This window comes from Lepidochelys olivacea (genome assembly GCF_965140295.1).
Source record: "Lepidochelys olivacea isolate rLepOli2 genome assembly, chromosome: 10".
NCBI lineage: Eukaryota > Metazoa > Chordata > Testudines > Cheloniidae > Lepidochelys > Lepidochelys olivacea.
In genome coordinates, this window is record NC_140420.1 from 85,328,881 (window position 1) to 85,347,281 (window position 18,401).

At 49.3% G+C, this 18,401-nt stretch overlaps 2 protein-coding genes across 3 annotated transcripts in view; one reads left to right on the top strand and one right to left on the bottom strand.

Annotated features, from left to right (window-relative positions):
• PPIP5K1 (diphosphoinositol pentakisphosphate kinase 1) overlaps window positions 1–3,234 on the top strand; it is a 145,716-nt gene extending 142,482 nt beyond the window's left edge. For both annotated transcript variants that reach the window (XM_084640955.1, XM_084640954.1), the window contains one exon: window positions 744–3,234. In XM_084640955.1, the coding sequence (XP_084497081.1) occupies window positions 744–1,528 (785 nt within the window). In that variant the 3' untranslated portion in view covers window positions 1,529–3,234. The remainder of the gene's footprint in view (window positions 1–743) is intronic.
• An 11,939-nt stretch (window positions 3,235–15,173) lies between these two features.
• Window positions 15,174–18,401, bottom strand: part of MAP1A (microtubule associated protein 1A) — a 43,644-nt gene continuing 40,416 nt past the window's right edge. Inside the window, exon 6 of the mRNA XM_084641070.1 lies at window positions 15,174–18,172. Coding sequence (XP_084497196.1) covers window positions 18,017–18,172 — 156 coding nt within the window. The 3' untranslated portion in view covers window positions 15,174–18,016. The remainder of the gene's footprint in view (window positions 18,173–18,401) is intronic.

Consider the following 18,401-nt stretch of genomic DNA (forward strand, 5'->3'; position numbering starts at 1 on the left):
AAAAATGTGCAGAGCAGCTACATGGGATTTGGGCTATCTGTTTGTTTATGGCCCACTTACAATTTTTTGGACTTAGTGGACATAATATTTGATAGTGGAGTCCTATAGTCTGCAGAAGGGTATAAATAAATAAAAGGATGTAATGGCTTGATTTTTCTTCCCTTTCCATTCCTGGGCTCGATGCTAGTTACGTCCACTATGTACAGAATTGCCAGATGTACTTTTGAGAGAGAGAGAAGTGGCTCTTCATAGAATCATAGAATATCAGGGTTGGAAGGGACCTCAGAAGGTCATCTAGTCCAACCCCCTGCTCAAAGCAGGACCGATCCCCAATTAAATCATCCCAGCCAGGGCTTTGTCAAGCCTGACCTTAAAAACTTCTAAGGAAGGAGATTCCACCACCTCCCTAGGTAACGCATTCCAGTGTTTCACCACCCTCCTAGTGAAAATTTTTTTTCCTAATATCCAACCTAAATCTCCCCCACTGCAACTTGAGACCATTACTCCTTGTTCTGTCATCTGCTACCACTGCTTTGAGCAGGGGGTTGGACTAGATGACCTCCTGAGGTCCCTTCCAACCCTGATATGCTGCCTTCCCATTGGAGGGAGCAGTCAGATGCTGATGTCTGAGAATGTGCTACGTGCCATTTAATAGGCTTTTCGGCACAGACTCTGGCTGAGGTTTTCAGCTAAGTACTGACTCTCTAAGTGTTTGTCTGACGTTTTCTGGAATTGCTTTGCAGACAGCAGTGGCCCTTCCAGCACTGTCTCCAGTGCAGGCCCCTCCTCCCCGACCTCAATGGAGATCTACGCTCGCTTCGGCTTCACTGAGAAACCTTCCATCAGTCCCCAAATAAGTGAAGAGCGACTGAACTGCCAGCCCCCTGAACAGAGTGAGATGGAGCCCTTGGGGGAGGCACTTGAGTTGGAGCTGGGTGGGTCTGGGCCCTTGGTAGACAACCCCCTGGGAGAGATGCCAGAACAAGGCCTGATGAGGGTGCCGGGGCTCTTGGAGGTCCCAGAGCCAAGCAAGGAGGAACCATCTGAGGACATGCCAGAACAGGGCAAGACCAGGGTACTGGAGCTGGGCAAGACCAGGCTGTCTGGAGAGACACCTGAAAAAGATGAGTTGGTGGAGCTGGAGCAGGGTGAGGACAAGCCAGCTGGGGGAACATGGGAGCTGGGTGAGAAAGGGAAGCTGGAGCCAGGTGAGAGAGGGCTGTCTGGGAAGATGTCAGATCCAGGTGAAGAGGGGCCAGCTGGGGAGATGTTAGAACCAGATGTGATCAGGCCACTAGTGCCAGGGGAGACATCTGAGCTGGATGAGGAGGAGCCAGTGATGCAGATGTTGGAGCAAAGTGAGGGGCAGCTGGTGGAAATACTGGAGAAGGAAGAAGAGGAGCTGTCCACAGATAATGCTGTGTCAGATCGGCATCCATCCAGTCATCCGTATCGGGACCAACAGCTGTCCAGTGAGAATAGTGTTGAGGACGAGCAGCCTGCTAGTCAGCAGGAGCTACAGAACTAGCATCTCCCTCTGTGGCAAGCATGCTGGGAAGAAAAGAGAATCCCCGAGACAGTCAATGTCTGGAAGCAGTATGATTCCCCAGTCGTGGAGTGGACTCGGCTGTGCCCATATCTTCCATAATGTTTCTAGCCCTCCAGTCAACCCGCTGGGCAGATGTTACATCACTCCCTGCTCAGCACAGCTGGCACTCCAAGGGTCTGACTATCGGAGACTGGTCTATGGATCATGCAAGGGACAGGGGAAAAGTCTGTTCTGTTCAGAGACACCAGTCAGCTTGTCACCACCTGACAAGGGACATGCATCCCTGCCTTCCTTAAATAGAAAACAAAGTCAGCCCTGGGTGAGCAGGGGCAACTCCCACTGAAGTCATAGGGAGTGCTTTGGCTTGCTTTTTCAGCGGCACTGGAACCAGGAGTGAAGGGGAGGTGGGTCCACAGCTGTCAGGGTAATGAGGCCAAAGGAGGTGCCTGCTGCCTGCAGCTGGTGTCAGCCCACTGTCTGCATGGAGAGGGGCACAGGGTCTGGTAGACAAGGGCATTGTGGCAGCCACAAGCCTCATCAGAACATACAAGAGCTGCATGTTTGTGCTGACCAGCTGCACTGTGGTGTTGGTCTCCTGCTCTCTGGCTGTTGGAATAAACCAGGGGAAGAGATTTGAGGGCAGCTTGAGGGTCTTGGTTAAGCTGCAGTGTCCTTGGAAGCAGGAGAATGATCCCGAGGCTTGGCAAGGGTGCACGATCGGTGTGATGAGAGTGCCTTTGTAAGCTGGTGGCTTCTGGAACGGAGAAATCCTAGCCTGCAGGTTCATGACAAGCCTGTTCAGAAATGGCTTTTATGTGACTGAATGAAAAATAGGTAACACTGGGCATTGCCTGCTGCCAAACCAGCTCCTTCCTTCTGTGGGCCCTGCTGCCCCTACCCAGCCTGACTGCTTCACTTGCCAGGTCTGGTAACTGTCTGCTTCTCTCACCTCGCCTGTCAGTCACCCCCAGGTGGGGATGGTTGTGGGGGGGGGGGCACAGAGGCAAGTCTGATTGTAGGGAGAAACACTGGCGGGGGGCATGGGACAGAGAGGGTAATGGGGGTGGGATGAGAAGCTTTACTTAGAGCACTGCAGGGACAGGTTGGGGACCACTGCTTGTGGGGGGACCCCTTTCAGTGGCTGACCCTTGTGTGTTCCCTTTGGGCTGGGATTCTGCAGGGAGGGGCATGGTACCCACTCTAGGAGGGGTGCACGGCGGGTACACAGACGGGTCTTTCTGGTCCCTGAGGGCTGAATGAGGTTTGAGCTCTGAGCCCTGCAGTGACAGAAACAAAGTGCAACTGCTTTTTGAGCAAATCAGGTTTTATTTGTAAGGCACTGATAAGGAGAAATCGCTATTGTGAATAAAGTACAAACTATTTAATATATATTTATGTAAATGAGCATCAAGCACAAGCCCAGAGGCATGGTAACTACAGGGGTCCTGCTTCCTGAGCCATTGCAGGTAGAGGATTCCCCATCTGCAGTGGCAGGGGCTGTGATGTCACCTCTTCAGCAAAGTGACAATCTGCCAGAGCAAGTGTATTCCTTTGTCCTGCCTATAGGGCAGGACTGTATTTATGGTACAGGTTTGTCTGTGTCTGTAGTCTCTGGGGAAGCTGTACCCAAAGATCTCTGCGCTATATCAGGATGTGTGTGTTCACAGTAAACATGCTACACTATATGTCTGGCTTCCATCTCTCTTACCACTGCAGCAGCCTGGGCAAAGCGCTGAAATGCCCAATGTCTCCAGCAGTCTGGGTTGGTCTTTGAGGAGTTATTGCTGTATATGCTGCTGAGCTGAACTTGGGGATTCAGGTCAGACCCCTGCACCTAAAGCTTCCTGAGCCCCCACAGGGGAGAGACTCCCTTTGTTGCACTTGAGATGGAGTGTTGGAAATGCACGTGTCTGTGATATCTGTGTTTGAAGCTAGTGCCATTCACCTATTGGAGGGGATGAGCCCTGTGTGGGAGGGATAGCTCAGTGGTTTAAGCATTGGCCTGCTAAACCGAGGGTCGTGAGTTCAATCCTTGAGGGGGCCACTTAGGGATCTGGGGCAAAAATTGGGGATTGGCCCTGCTTGAGCAGGGGGTTGGACTAGATGACCTCCTGAAGTCCCTTCCAATTCTGTGAGGCTAAGGCCTGACTCTGTCCCCCACCAAAGCATGGCAGTGCCATGGCTTGGCTTGGCATGATTTAAGGAAACCTGCAAAATGGGTGTGGGTATTTGGGGTGGAAGTTGGGTCTTGGATGTATAACGAAGGCCTAATACCTCTGAGACGTGGAGAGGAAATCTGGTGTGGTTTTCACTATGGGAGCGGCAGGGGTGTCAGCCTCAGCTTCCTGGATTTGGCAGGACCTAGAGAGGCAGAGCCTGCAGGAGCTTTTCCAGCCTTTGGTTACGTGGTCATTGAAAGGGCCAGGTAAGCCTTGTACACAGAGAGCTTGTGTCTCAGCCAATTGCAAGGTCAATACAGTTGGTAAAGAGGAAGTGCTGAAGCCTGGTGATCCAGTCTGGGGGGGGTCCACCTTGAGAGTGGCACAGCCCTATGCTTTGGAAAGGGTCCCTCCAAGAGAGAGCTCCTAGGTGCAGTTCACTCCTGGCTGTAACGGCATGCATTAGGATACTCACATTTTGTTTTTTCCCAGTGCACCATTTGTCAGGTGTTTGTGTTAACTGGGGCTTAGCAAAAACTTTTCTGGCCCACTGTGCTCAATCAGGGGCTCTGCACGGGACTGGCCTACAGCAGCACTCAGCTGCTGGGCTCTGAAAGGAGCATCCCCTTCCTGGCACTGGGGTGAAGTCCTGCCTGCTTTATACTGCTTCCTTCCTCTAGGTGGAGCCAACTCTTCACTGTCCCTTGCTGTGAACTAGGATTTTAAAGATCTAGACGAGGGCATGCTCCAGAACATCCCCAGCTTCTGTTAACTGCAGGGGTTGCTGGACGACTCTGGCCCAGAACCGTCCACCCAGAAGTGGTGCTAGCTCAGCCGTTCTCCTCCTGGCCACCTGTTGCCTGTCAGCCCCTAGAAGGCCCTCGGGGAGTGTGCCCATGGTAGGGTAGACCGGCTCCATCACTTCGTGAGGCGTGTGTTGGAATTTGGAATACACTCACCTGCACCCCTTCGCAGTGCTGCCCAGACTCACAAGATCCCCAGGCCTCAAACACTGGGAGAGATTGGGGGTCCTGCCTCTAACACCTCTCCCTGTTTTTTCAGCCAAGGGGGAGGAGGCTGCCTTTTCCCCACCTGCTGCACTTTCGAGCTTCTCTTCAAGGTCAATGAGCATCATCTGCTGGCGTCACCATTGTCACTGTGGCAACCAGACCTCTCCAGGCAACAGGAGATGTTTCTCTATCATTGTTTTCCTTTCTCCTGTTGCTGGGGCAGGGTGAGATCTATGCATCTCATCACACTGGTAGGAATAGGAGCCTCAGCCAGGACTGAGCAACTGTGCCTCCAGGGCATATGAAATCTGCTCAGTCTGCTCCAGCTCTTCATCTCTAGCCACTCATGCTGCTCCAGGAAAATCTCAGCAGCAGCACTGTGACCTGCTGTGTGGGGAGCTGTACACACCACAGCACAGAGCTGCTAGCTGTGGCCATGCAAGGGGGACAAAGAGGCCAGCTGGGTTTCCAATCTGACTGGGTTCTACTTGTCCAGCTCTTGCTCTGTACCTGTGTAGTGGAGGTGGCCAAAGTGCAGTCCACTCCCAGAAAACACAATTTTATAACAGCCTACCAGTAGGCTGTTCGGCAGGGGGGAGGGAGAGGGTTGGCATGCCAGGAGAGGAAGTCTCCACTGACAGCCCCCAGGAAGCTACAACTGGCTTTACTTTGTCCCAGTGAGTTGCAGTCCTCAGGCTCCTCAACTTCACCAGCTTGTGCGTGGCTACCAGCCCCATGTAACAGCTGTGATGCTGGGATTCTCAGCACAAGGTAGCTCCCCAGAGAGCAGGTTGAATGGAACAGATGTGTTGGGAAAGTGCTCAAGGTGCTAACACACTGAATCACCCAGGTGAGTGTCCTTAACATCCCAGGAAAGTGGGCTGCTTCCTTGTGAGTCATCAGACACATGCAGCCTGCGGGGTCAAAGTGAGTCTCCCATGAAGCGCTGCCTGATAAGCTGCCTGGCACAGAAGCTGTGACGGGTATGAGGTGCATTGATAGCAAGGCTTCAAAGGCTGGCTCTTGTGCTGCTGCATTGCAAAGTGAGCTAGAGGCTGCCCAAAGCATCAGTTGCTGATCTCCCAGTAACCACCCTTTTATCCCAGGAAGTACTGACTGGTGTAGGGCATCCCCAGTTCCAGCCCTTCCTCCTCAAGGAAATTAAAAGGCAGAAACCTTGTGAAGGAGACCAGCAGCTGGGGTGGGGCTATGGAGCAGCTGGTAAGGGATGGAGACAGAGGCTAAGAAAGAGAGTCACCAAAGATGGGGGATAGGATGGAATTTTTATTGATGCAAGGGTATAAAATACAGTGCCTGGATAGAAGTAATGGGCACATTTTAACCAATTTGTTGAAGTTTCAGCTTACAGCCAGTGGATCTCATTTTGCCTTTGCTAGATTGAGGAGCCCTCTGCTATCTGAATTCTCTTGGCTTTCTCTTAGCTAAACTAAAGAGACTGAGCTCTCTTAGTCTCTCATTGTAACACACGTTTTCCAGACCTTGGAGAAGTCTTGTCGTTTTGCTGAACCTTTGACAATTTGTCAAAATCCTTTAAAACCTGGACAAGCTGTGTCCTGAGAAACCACTTCAAAAATCAGTGGCGAGAGGGTTTCCTGCCCTGGTGCAGAATGGGATGGAGTTGAGGCTGGAGACCATTAAAAGCTGATTTGTTTCACCTGTGATGCCAGGTGTCTGGAATGCCAGGTGCAAGAGGTAGAGCCAAGTGCTCTCTACAGCTTGGAGAAAGAGCATGTGGGATAGGGAGCCGCAGTGGGAAAAGAATTGGGCTTGGTACAACTCATCTTCTTTCTGATGGATAAAGTCACTAGGAAAGGGGTTTTCCACCTTTCAAAGAAAAGGTGTATTTTTTTTATTTCCTTCCTGCAGCCACCTCTCCCAGGAAAGCCTAAGCTCTCAGGGGATCATGGACATTCAAAGCCAAGTGTTAGAATACATATCTCATTATTGTGCAACTGTTTTTGTGAGTGTGACAAACTCTGTTGTAAATGCATTTTTTTCCTCCCCTTTGCAGTAGTAGCTGTATCCCCTGGGCTAAGAGGGGCCTTCTAGGGGCAATGCGGGGAGCTGCCCCATTCCCTTCTAACCTATTTGCTGCCCCTCTCAGAGGAAAGGGGCAGGAAAGAAGTGCACAGAGCAAGGGAGCAAAAGGAGGCCCTGGTGGATAATAGCCCTTTAAACGGCTACTGAGAAGCTCTAGAGGGAACTAACGTGTGTTCACTAAATCTGCCAAAGCCACATCTCTGGTTCCTCAAGCTCAAACTGGATGTTACCCTGGCTCTCTCCAAAGGCTTTGAGGCTGCAGCTGTGATCTGGGCAGGGAGGTGACTGGTAGGCACTGCTGCTTTGGGATCCACAAGTAGAGACTTGATCATGGTGCACATGCGCCCTACATGTGGGAGTTTGGAATGTTTTTACCAGCAGTGTCTTTTAGGGGGCCAGGCCTGTGTTCTGCACACCCTTGCACTCCCCCTCCCAAGAGGGTAAAGGGCAGTGTGACCCCAGCCACCCTCAGTTCCTTCTTACCACCCTCGGCAGCAAGTCAGAACAACTTCAGTGTCCCTGTAGTCGCTAGAGATCGTTCATTACTGGTCGCAGTTACTACAGGTATTACATGTTAGTGTTTCTGGTCTTAGCCTGTTGGTTTAACGAACAAAAAAAGCCACAAAATCTACATGAGAGAGCTGATCCCAGGTGTTCAGTTTCATGGCTGAACCCATGTCCCCAGGTTTAAAGACCTTTCTCTCCCATGGAAGGATAATTTCCCTGTGGGATGAACACCTGAAGGGCCTTTACTATTTGCAGAGAGTCATATCTCCTCTAAGTGTGCAATTTGTAAATCTTTTAGCAAACGCACACACAAGGCCAGAGAGTCAGCGCTAAATCTTTACCTCATGGAGCAGTCTGAGGGGAGCTTCTGATTCACAGGTGCGCCAGACAGAAGTTCCTGCCTTTTTTCCAGCAAACTATGCTTCCAGTGCTCCGTCTGCTTGGGACGGCACTCCAGGCTCTGGAGCGGCAGTGTGTACTCATTCCTCCTCCAGGAGAGCAAAGACGCTGCTACGCACCCTGCTGGAGCAGGCATTTCCCCTTGCTGCCTGCAGAAGAGCAGAGCATAGCTCCGTTTGCCTCTCAGCACCATCCCCCTTCCCAGTACAGGGCAAGAGATTGCTAAGAGTCGGCAAGCTGGAGACTTGCTTAAGCCAGTGCTAGTAAAGACAACCAGGTCATTGACCTTGGGACTGATGTGGCACTATCCAGAGATGACAGCACTGAGCTGCCTAGAGTGCTTCCCCTACAGCCCTTTGAGAGCGTCTCTGGTGTTGGCTCACCTGGGACCGCTCTCAGCAGAACACAGATCTCTAGTACTGACAATACCTAAGGGGGCATTTTCTGCCCCCGCAGGACTGAGTCATCCTGGAGTCTTCTCTTTTCAATGTTTCTGCTTCTGCTATGATTTCAAAATCATCTCCGGTACCCCAGTCCTGGGTACCAGTGATGAAGATCTCACTTCATCCACCTGAGAGTCAGAGGAAATCCACGATTCCCACTCAAGTCTCAGTGGCTCCAGGCACTGCTTCTCCACTAGTAGGTTTTTCCTCATTTGCAGCCACTTCTAGCAGGAATCCTTCTAGACCAGCACCCTTCCTACCTGGCCGATCTAAGGATAGGGAAGGGCATAGATTAAATTCTTCCCTTCTACAGAGATCATGTACCTGAAACTCCACGTTTCATAGATGCCTCCTCTTTGGCCCAATACGTCATATTCCTTTGGCTTTCAAATTTGGCCATACTGGGCAGGAGATCATCCCAGAGGAGCAGCAACTGCTGAGTGAAGGAAGGACATGGAGCGTCAGGAGGACCCCATCAGCACCTCCATGCTTTCTATCAACCCCCCTCTCCCCCCAGCTGACACAGTGATTCTATTTGTCCCTGCTACTGTTGATGACTTCAAGTTATTTCAATAATTGTTTAAAAGATTATAGAAATCCTTGAAGTTCCTTTTGAGATGGTTCAAGAGAAGGCTTATACATTTTTTGAGATTCTGTTACTGGCTCCTCAGAACTGTGAAACTTTGCCAGTGAAGAAGGGAATTTTAAACCTTGCTAAGGATTTATAGGCTCCCCTAGCCACCCACTCTGCTTCGCTGAAATGCGTGGATTGGAGATATCCGGTTCCATCTGAGGGTTTGGAGTATTCTGATACTCATCTTGTTAGTAGTCACTGCAGCCAATGAACCATCTAAGCAGTTTACAAAGTCTGCCCCAAAGGACAAAGAACCAACCTCTGAAAAAAAGATTAGATTTTTTTTTTCACCAAAAATAAATAAATAATACTCCTCTGGTAGCTTGCAAGCAAATCATCAGGCTACGTTATTTGCAGTGGGACAAGGAAGTGAAGATTGTGGATAACCTCTCCTTGAGTTCTCCTGGGAGTTTAAGTCCATTTGCTCAGCAGGACAATCAGTTGCCAACACATCCCTGCAGGCAGCTTTAGATGCAGGGGACACAAGGGTACAATATATAGCAACTGGTGGCAAGGAGGAGGGCCTTGTCTGTATCTGGTTTTACCTAAAGAGGTACAGACACTCTTTGATGGACAAGACCCAGTTAATTCAAAAACTGATCAGGCTTTGTACTCATTAAAATGCTCCAGATCCCCACTTAGATCACAGTGTATCCAGAAAATAAGGAACATATAATTGCGGCCACCTGTGAAAGTGTGGTTTAAGTTACTTGCCAGCATCACACAGGAACTCTGTGGCAGCGGCTGAGATTGAATTCAGTTCTCCAGCTTGGCAGGGCTGGAGTAGAGAGGTGGATCTGTGAGTGGTCAGCATCAAGTGGGTTAAATGTCTGCTTGTGGATGAGCTTGGCCTGAGATAAAGCATAGAGGGGGAAGAGTAGAGGAGCAAGGACAGAGCCCAGTGGGACCCCCTACAAAGCACTGATGAGGGCATGAGTAGGACCCGCTGAAGGAGTGAGTAGAGAACTGGGAGAGGCCAAGATTTCCAGAAGAAGTGTGCTTTGCATCTAGGGACTAATCTCTCTCAAGCACTGGGAGAGCTAGGAGATCATTAACTCTGCCTGGGATATAAAGCTGTATCTTGTGGCTGTTTGAGTCACTCTCTCCAGAGCAGTTCTGTGCATATGTTGAATAGAATGGGGGAGATGATGGAGCCACATACTCCCGTACTCGACCGTACACAACCTTCATCCACGTCACAGAGGCCACATACCACCACAATATTCCAGGTGTCCCCTGTCCATTAGGAGTGCCTCCTCATCTGCAAGGCTGAGCCATAGATCGTTGCACAGGAGAGCTGCTGAGGTCCATGTATTATGGTTCATTGCCAATAATTATGCAGCATACACGTGGCTTTAATGTGCTGTTCATAGGCTGCACTCTGCTAGGAGGGTGCGTGAGGTGACAGGTGTGGGGGCAGAGTTAAGGTCAGTTGAGGTATTTAACTGCATTTCCCCATTGCACTTCTCTGGTGCCTCTGTTCAACGAGACAAGCTCAAAGCACCTTACAACCATGCATTAATATTGCTTCAGAACACCTCTGTGAGACAGGGTGCTGTTATGTCCATTGGATGGGTGGGAAGTGGAGGCCCAGAGAGATGAAGTAATTTTACCAAGGTGACAGAGGGAGGCAGAGCCAGAAGTGGATGTTGAGCTCCTGAGCTGCAGTTAGCTGTGATAGACACAAGCCCATTCTCTCACATTGGTGGCTTTGTCTCAGCTTAGACGCACCTGGGCCTTTTTAAAAATTCCAGCCGCCTTATCTGTTACGTCTGGCACCATTATTGTTTTGCAATTGTCACAGGGGTCTGCTCCACACACAGCTGTCCTGGTTTAACTACAGGCATGATTTTACAAAGCCTTAATTAAACCCGTGCAACCCTGTGGGTGGACACTCTTAACCCAACTTAACCCTGTATTTTAGTCACTTAGCTCGCTCCTGTACCTTGCATTATCCATTGCCGAGCAAGCTTAAACCACTATAACCAGTTTTAAACTGAGATAAATGTGTCCACATGGGTTTGCACTAGTTTAACTAAACCAGGGTAATTAAACTGGTGCAAGTTTGTGTATAGACAAGCCCTGTGGTTTTGTCTGGAATTAGAATAGCGACGGCTTGTGATTAGCGACATTACCTTCCGGCTAAGCTGAACCTACCGGCCCTGCGTTTCCTCGTCCAGTGCGGTGAAGGCAGAACGTCTGCCCATAACCAGATTGCTTGTGGTGCTGTTACACACGCTCCAGCCACCGAGGGCTCTGAAGGCAATTTTCAACTGCATATTTGAACGAAGTTGGAAGTAAGAGGGAGGCATAGGGGGGCAGCTCCCCCAGTGAGTGTGCAGAATAACTTCTGCACCGCAGTTCTCCCTGGCGTGCTGGTAACCCTGACAGCTACAACCCAGACATGCAAAGCAGGGGCCGAGTGCAGCATTTTATCCAGGGCAGCACAAGCTTTGAGGAAGAACCTCTCATTTTGAGAATGCAGTGCAGGGACAGCAACATCAGGACCAGGGAAGCCAAGCACCTGTCCGCAAACACATCTGAGAGCAGGGTTGGATTTACACCTTACATGCCCCTAGGTACAGCATCTTCCGTGCCACCCCCTGCCTACAGCTGACCTTCATGTTTGCTGTAAAAAAATGAAACTTTTAACCCATTTTTAACTTTTAGGTGCCTCTAGAATGCCGGCGCCCCTTGGCATGTGCCAAACTGGAAATCCGTCCCTGTCTGAGCAAGCTGTTTGCTATTTCCAGGTGGGTGATTGTGTTTCCTAGAGCAGAGATGCTGCCTCCTAGTGACCATGGCATCTGGCAGCACAGGGGATAGGGTGGGTCACAGCCCCTCTGCCAGTCTATCAGTGTCACTGTGCTACAGCGCCACAAGGAGGCAGTGGGATCATTAGCATGACAAGCACACAGCTCCTGGCTAAGAGCCATCATTGTTCACCAGGGGCTCAGGGTGCTGCTGCCCACAGCCAGCTGCCCCGTGACAGAGCACGCTCTATGGAGGAGACAGAACAGTGCCAGCTTTCAGCAGAGCCTTTGTTTAAGTCAAAAGGAAAAACAACCTAGCAGAGCAGCCGGCACGTCCTAGGAGACGCAGGCGGACTCTGGTGAATTCATTACATCAGTCAGGCCTCACTGAGGCCCCAGTGGAAATGGAGGGAATGTTGAAGCCGGGGCTAGACCCCAGCCGCTGGCAGGTCTGCTGCTGGCAGGCCTGCCTTGGACAGTGACCATCTGGGCATACAGTTCATACAGCAGAGGCCTAACTTGCAGGAGAACACCAATATCTGACTGCCTGGGCTGTGCTCCAAATAGGGGCAGTGGGAGCTGAGACCCACCCCTGCCTGTAATCAGCACTTCTGACAATTAGGCAGACTCTTCTGTGACCCTTTCTCCCAGATTGACCCTTTCAGAAGCTGCTGCCCCAAGCAAAATATCTAGCTGACTGGTGAGGGTAGTCAGGGCCTCTTCCTATCAATCAGCTTTTGGATCCATAGGACCCACCGTGGCTGTCTGCACTGAGGCAGAGTTAGAATCAGACTGTAACTGATGCAGAGGACCTGCGTCTGTTGGTTTGCCCATGCTTATTGTTCTTCACAGATATAAAAGCAAGTGGATCCAAGGAGATCTGTAATTCTTAGAGAACCTGAGTGCTCTACTCATATGCAATGATCCTCTCTTGTGGTGGATGATATAGCTTCTGCAGCTAGGTTCAGACTAGAAGAGCATCTCAGTACCCTCAAAAAGAAAAGGAGTACTTGTGGCACCTTTAGAGCCTAACAAATTTATTTGAGCATAAGCTTTCATGGGCTACAGCCCACTTCATCGGCTGCATCCAATGTTGTGAGCTGTAGCTCACAAAAGCTTATGCTCAAATAAATTTGTTAGACTCTAAGGTGCCACAAGTCCTCCTTTTCTTTTTGCGGATACAGACTAACATGGCTGCTACTCCGCAACCTCTCGGTACCCTGTGCCTAATTCTTCTACAATGGATCAGAGAACTCCTCGGTAGGGAACAAACCCAGGGCCACCCTCTGGCACATTTTTGGTCATACGGATGTCAGGGTAAGAAATCCTGCACCTTGACTTTTTTCCCCCATTTGCAATTGCAGAGGGAACCAAAGAATCTGGAGAAATGCTTTAAAGAATGCCAGCTTGCCAACTCTTCTAGCCCTGAACCTGCCAGAGGGGAGGAATGGGTTTGGGAGGAACAGGGAAAACTGGTGGGCAGTTGGGGTGAGGTTTTTATTGCTGGGATTTTAGGGTGGTGGAAGAGCGGGGCTTTTGTAAAGCCCCCAATGGCAACTGATGGGGTCTGTTGCTGCAGCACAGCTGTTAAGAAGAGGAGTAACAATTTTTTTGGTATGACAGACATGCAGAACCAGAGGCCAGTCTGACAAAGGCAAACAAGACTCCTGGGAAAGGACATGGCTAGCTGCAATTCAATATGAGTCTATAGGTCCTGCCCGCACCTAGCAAAGCCACAATCATATTTTGAACTAACAGACTCCATGCGAGAGGTGAAAATGTCATTGTTCAAGGAACAAAGCCGCCACATCAGAGCTAGCAGGTAGCCAAAGTCACCAAGGCCCAGAGCCTTAAAGACTAATTAGGCCTCTATCTTCCCTTGTTTTCAGTGGCTGTGAGACACACACAGACTTTTTGAGGGTCTGGGCCTAAATCCCTGTAGTTCCTGGTTGAGACACAACATATTTGGCCTGGAGCCAGTCACGTTAATGGATGGGTGCTAAGACAGCCCGTCAGCTGCAGGTGAGACCTCAAAGTGTTTCAGGTGTCAGTTTTTTGCTGCATAAATTTTGAAATTAAAAATGGAATTAAATTAGCCAGAAAGGTGTTATGGGGAAGGGTAGCTAGTGACTGTGAATGGGGGACTGGTTATGTTAATGCCTTTATTAAGCCTGTGCACATGCACAATGTCAGCTGGTTGTTTCCAGAAGCCAGAGCAGACTCAGACCAGGGTTCTCATGCAGTTAGCTTAAATGCTTCTCTCTGGCCAGACAGGACTCCCAAGTTCTAACTGACAGTTACCTTGGGCCTCCTTTGGGGGGTGAGGGGGTGCTCCTCCTTGGCCCTCCATGAGCTGCTATTTCTCGATCACCCCATAGTTCTTCTTTGAGCACTGGTCCCTCTGTGTATTCCACATGTGGGCACACATGAAGTTGGAAATCTTTCCCTGACTAGGCCACCCTGTGATGTAAATAACCCTAGGGAACAAGAAGAAACCTGAGGAGGAGGTCAAGACTCAGGAGAAAGAGGACTATTTCTCCAAAAGCCACAAAAGATCTCTCAAGCCTTTTTAGCCATCTACGCATAAGGATCTGCTGCAGTACCCTCTCCTGATGACTTAAGTCCTGTCAGGAGTTGCTGGGAAGGACAGTGGACACTCTGGACATGGAATTACCTGAAGTGCAGGAGAAGCAGATACAGTATTTGATATTCTTCAGTCTGACCCTAGCAGGTTGGCAATGCCAAGGATGGAAGACTCACAAGGCAGATTGCAGCATCTCTATCTCCAGTAACCAAATGAGCAAAGCTGAAATACCAATTCCCTCAAAAATTATTTGAGAACTTCCCCCTCATCTTAGCAACCATGACCCCTTGTCTTTTGTAGAATTACTGCTTCCAAGGATAGAGTACCTCTAAGTATGGCCTATATTCTTTGTTTCTAAATGTATAGGAATGCTAGCTGTATTAAAACACACATTGTTTGCTCGTACCTAGCTTACCAAGTGATCCAGATCACTCTGATCTGTCTTCATCATTATTTACCCCAATTTTTGTGGCATCTGCAAACTTTATCAGGGATGATTGCATGTTTTCTTACAGGTTGCTGATCAAAATGTTAAATAGCATAGGGCCAAGAACCAATCCCTGCAGGACACCACTAAAAACACACCGGCTCCATGATAACTCTCTATTTACAAATACAGTGTGAGACCTATCATTTAGCTAGCTTTTAATCCATTTAATGTGTGCTGCATTAATTTTTTGTAGGGAGCCAAAGTCAGGGAGGTCATGGGTGGATAATGGGGGGGGGCGGAACTTCCCCCAAGCTATGCCCCTGTCTCCTGGTGCCTATATGCTTGAGATGTATGGAACTGCCCAGTTGGAGGAAACAGTTGGACAAACTCAAATGGAACAGTTTACAAAAGCCCAAGACATTATTTTTTGCAACTAATGTGGTTTTATTATTGTATCAAGCTCCTCCCTTTACAGCAGTTAGTTACAGAGTGTTGCACATGAACATGGGGGAAAGGAACTAAAATCAAGGAACTAAGGTCAAATAGTAACATGATGCAGAAGAAAAGAACCTGGGCGCTCTGTTTTTACAACATTCAGCATAGAAAGAAGCTAGGAGCACAAATTGCCAGCTCAATACAGTTAAGACGTTCACTTTTTTTTTATTATAATTTTAAAATATTTTGTACCTATTACATACGGGAATATTACACATTGTCATCCACATGCAGAAACAAGCAAAAGCGGAGTTTAAATGTTTCTCTACTGTAGTGTCATGGTACCTCTGGGTTGGCCCGTGTCCCATAGGCTAACTCAGCCTCAGGCCTGTAGCCATTTGCTGGGGAAGGCAGGGCTTGGCCCTGTTATAAAGGTGGTGGGTTTTTTAAAATGTATTTTCTCATAAATTTTGAGGAAGAAGGCGAAAGAAGCTGAAGACAGCACACACTGCTACAAAACTCTTCAAAAAGGTGTGAAAGAGACTCCGGGCAGGGAAGAGAGTGGGCACTGGGGTAAAGCTCCAGAAGGGACGCAGCCGCAGCAACCAGGAGCGTGTCCTGGGGTAGGCAGATACGCTCCCAGCTGCTCTTCCTTCCTGGCGAATGCAGGTGCCCCTAAAGCCCCACTGTCACTCTTATTAGTCAGAATTGCTTCAAGTTGAAGAATGAGACATTCATATGAGGGTCTAGCTAAAGTTTAGTGCATTAACTTTTTCTGCCTAGACACTCTGCTGAGGAAATGGACTCAGTAGCTGAGCATGCACCATTTGTTCCCTCTTCAAACCCAGATCTGAGTGTGCAAGGCTTCCAGGCACCAGGAGTTGGCTGACAGCCAAGCACAGGTAAACTGGTCTAACTGACTTGTTGAATGACCTAAAGTGAAAAGCTCAAAGACTGAAAAGAGGCCAATGGAAAAACAGGTTGGATCTGTATCACTGCCTGCCTGTGATTGGCTGTCATAGCTGACATTCATACATACTGACTCAATCAGTTTACAGAGAATAACATTTATTCTCCTGGTAGACACACTTTGGACCAACTAGTTTAAAAAAAACAAGAAAATACAATGCAGGAATTTAATAAATTCCCAGGCAAGAATCTCACCCTCAAAACAAGGGCTGTAGCTAAAGGGCCAGCTGTGCTGACTGGCCTCAGCTCCTTTAGATACATCAACTCTGCTTTGTAGCCTGTGCGGAGACCCCCGCGGCTGCCAGTGATACTTTGTTCGTTTCTCGAGAGTCTGTCTGTTCTTTAAATTGCAACTTCTGAGTATTCACTATGAGATCCCTCAAAACCACATGGTGCCATGTTAACATGTATAAATTAAAATATTAACTCCATACAAAATGCAGCTTAACACCAAAAATAAATATATAAATTAGATGGCAAAATAAATCATTTCCATAGAAATCCCATTTTAGTCCTCTAGCAGCAGGTTTTTCAGGCAGCATTTTCTCCACACCAGCTGCCCAGGAGTGGCTACTAGTTTGCTAGCGGCACAGATTAGCATGTCCCAGCCAAGCATAGCACAAGGACCTGGGCTCCTTCCCCACCAGAGCAGGGCCCAGGGCCAAGTACCGGCACTGATGCAACACGTGTTCGGGGCTGTGGGCCAAGATTTTCATCATAGCCTTTTTATGGTATAGCCCCCCAACGGCTTCGTGTCTCTGTCTTGCTAAAAAATCCTCCCTGGTGCCATGAGCAGCCTGACGTGGCTCTGCAACGACCGATCAGTGTTAAACATGTTGGCAGAGCAGCTGAGCACTAGTGCGTGAGCAGCCACTTCCACTGCCTCACGTTTATGGCCCTTCATGAGCTGAGCCTGGAGCCTGAAAGGGCTTTTCCATCACTAGCTTATACAATGCGCTGATGTATTACTCAGCAGCAATGGAGCGCCCATGCCATAAAGGCAAGGATCTGTTAAGATGGCTATGACAGCGCATCCCTGCTACCCCTGGTGCCTCAGTTCCCTATCCCTCCTCCTCCTCCCACTCAAGAAAGCCTTTGGTTCATAGGCCACAACAGTTCTTAGGCAAATCCTGGTCCAGCAGCGGCCAGCGTTGTCTTGAGCGCTTCTGTTTAGATGAGTTGGGGGTTGTGCGTTTGGATACCCTTCTGACTGGGACTGTTCACGTAGCAGTCCCTCGATGACTCCTGCAGTCACACTGCTGATGCTCAGAAGTACAACGTTAATCATTTTACAAGTGCAAAGCTGAGGTTAGCAGATCAGGAATGTGCTCTTTGTAGCTAAGAATGACAAGCCAATGCTCCACCAAGCCAATTTATCCTTCATCACAGCTCCTCAACCATGGCGAAACAGATGAACAGGTAACCTAGTGATGGGTGTCCAACAACTCAGGACAGAAGCCTCTGGAATTAGATAAACGCAGCCATGGGTAGTTGGAGTCCAGTTCTCTTTTCCTAGCATGCCTCATGTTCTGAGAGCTGGAGGAATGGCCTTCTCTTTTTGATCAGTTATTTCAGAATATTGACACCAGAATCCCTTTGCTCCTCGCTCACTCCCCTTTTCCTCTATTTCACAGTCTCTCTCCCACACCGTGACCATCACGACTATCTTCATGCAGCAGCAGAGTTACAGGCCAAAGGAAACATTTCATGGTGCTACAAGCCAAGTGGCAGTGCAGCCAGAGCAAGGGAAGGAGAGCAAGTGCTCGCAGCATCAAGGCAGCCAAATTATTCTACAGCGACTGTACAGGCAGCAAAATAAACCAGGGAAAGAGAAGCTGGCCCTGGCCTGGTACTGCTCCTTGCATGACCTCTCAGTTCTGCACAGAATCTTAGAGCCCTCCAGGCTCCTCTTTCAAAGCATCCAGTGTTGAGCTGGATGAGTCCTGAATCTCCTGCAAATGGGAACCACATATAGACTAAACCAGAAGAGAAGAACTGGACTGTGATGAGATGGTAGCTCTGTCTGAGTGCTGCATGGTGGAGGACAGCATCAAGGGATGAGAGCCAGGTGTCACTGGGAGACTCAGAACTCAATTTTGCAGGCTGGGAAGGATTCATCCTGCATCACTACAGTGCTGCTGCTCGCTAGCACCATGATGTTCAGCTCCTGCTGTTTCTCATGGGTTTGTTGGTACCATTCGCGTGTCACCTCAGTGTCATGCGTTGGAATCAGCGTCACCTGGAAAAGACAAAAGAGAAAACTGACAGCACTGCTACCACTCTCTGGTTTAGTGCACCAACAAATTGTGCCCACACAATCCTATAACTGTTACTCTGGCCTCGTGGCCTTGCCTGCTCGTTTTTCCATCCGCCTGTTACATATTGTCTTTTAAACTAGAATGGCCTCTTTACTATCTCTCTGTGCAGCATCCAGCACCAGGGGGTCCCAGCCTGTTGCATTACGGGCA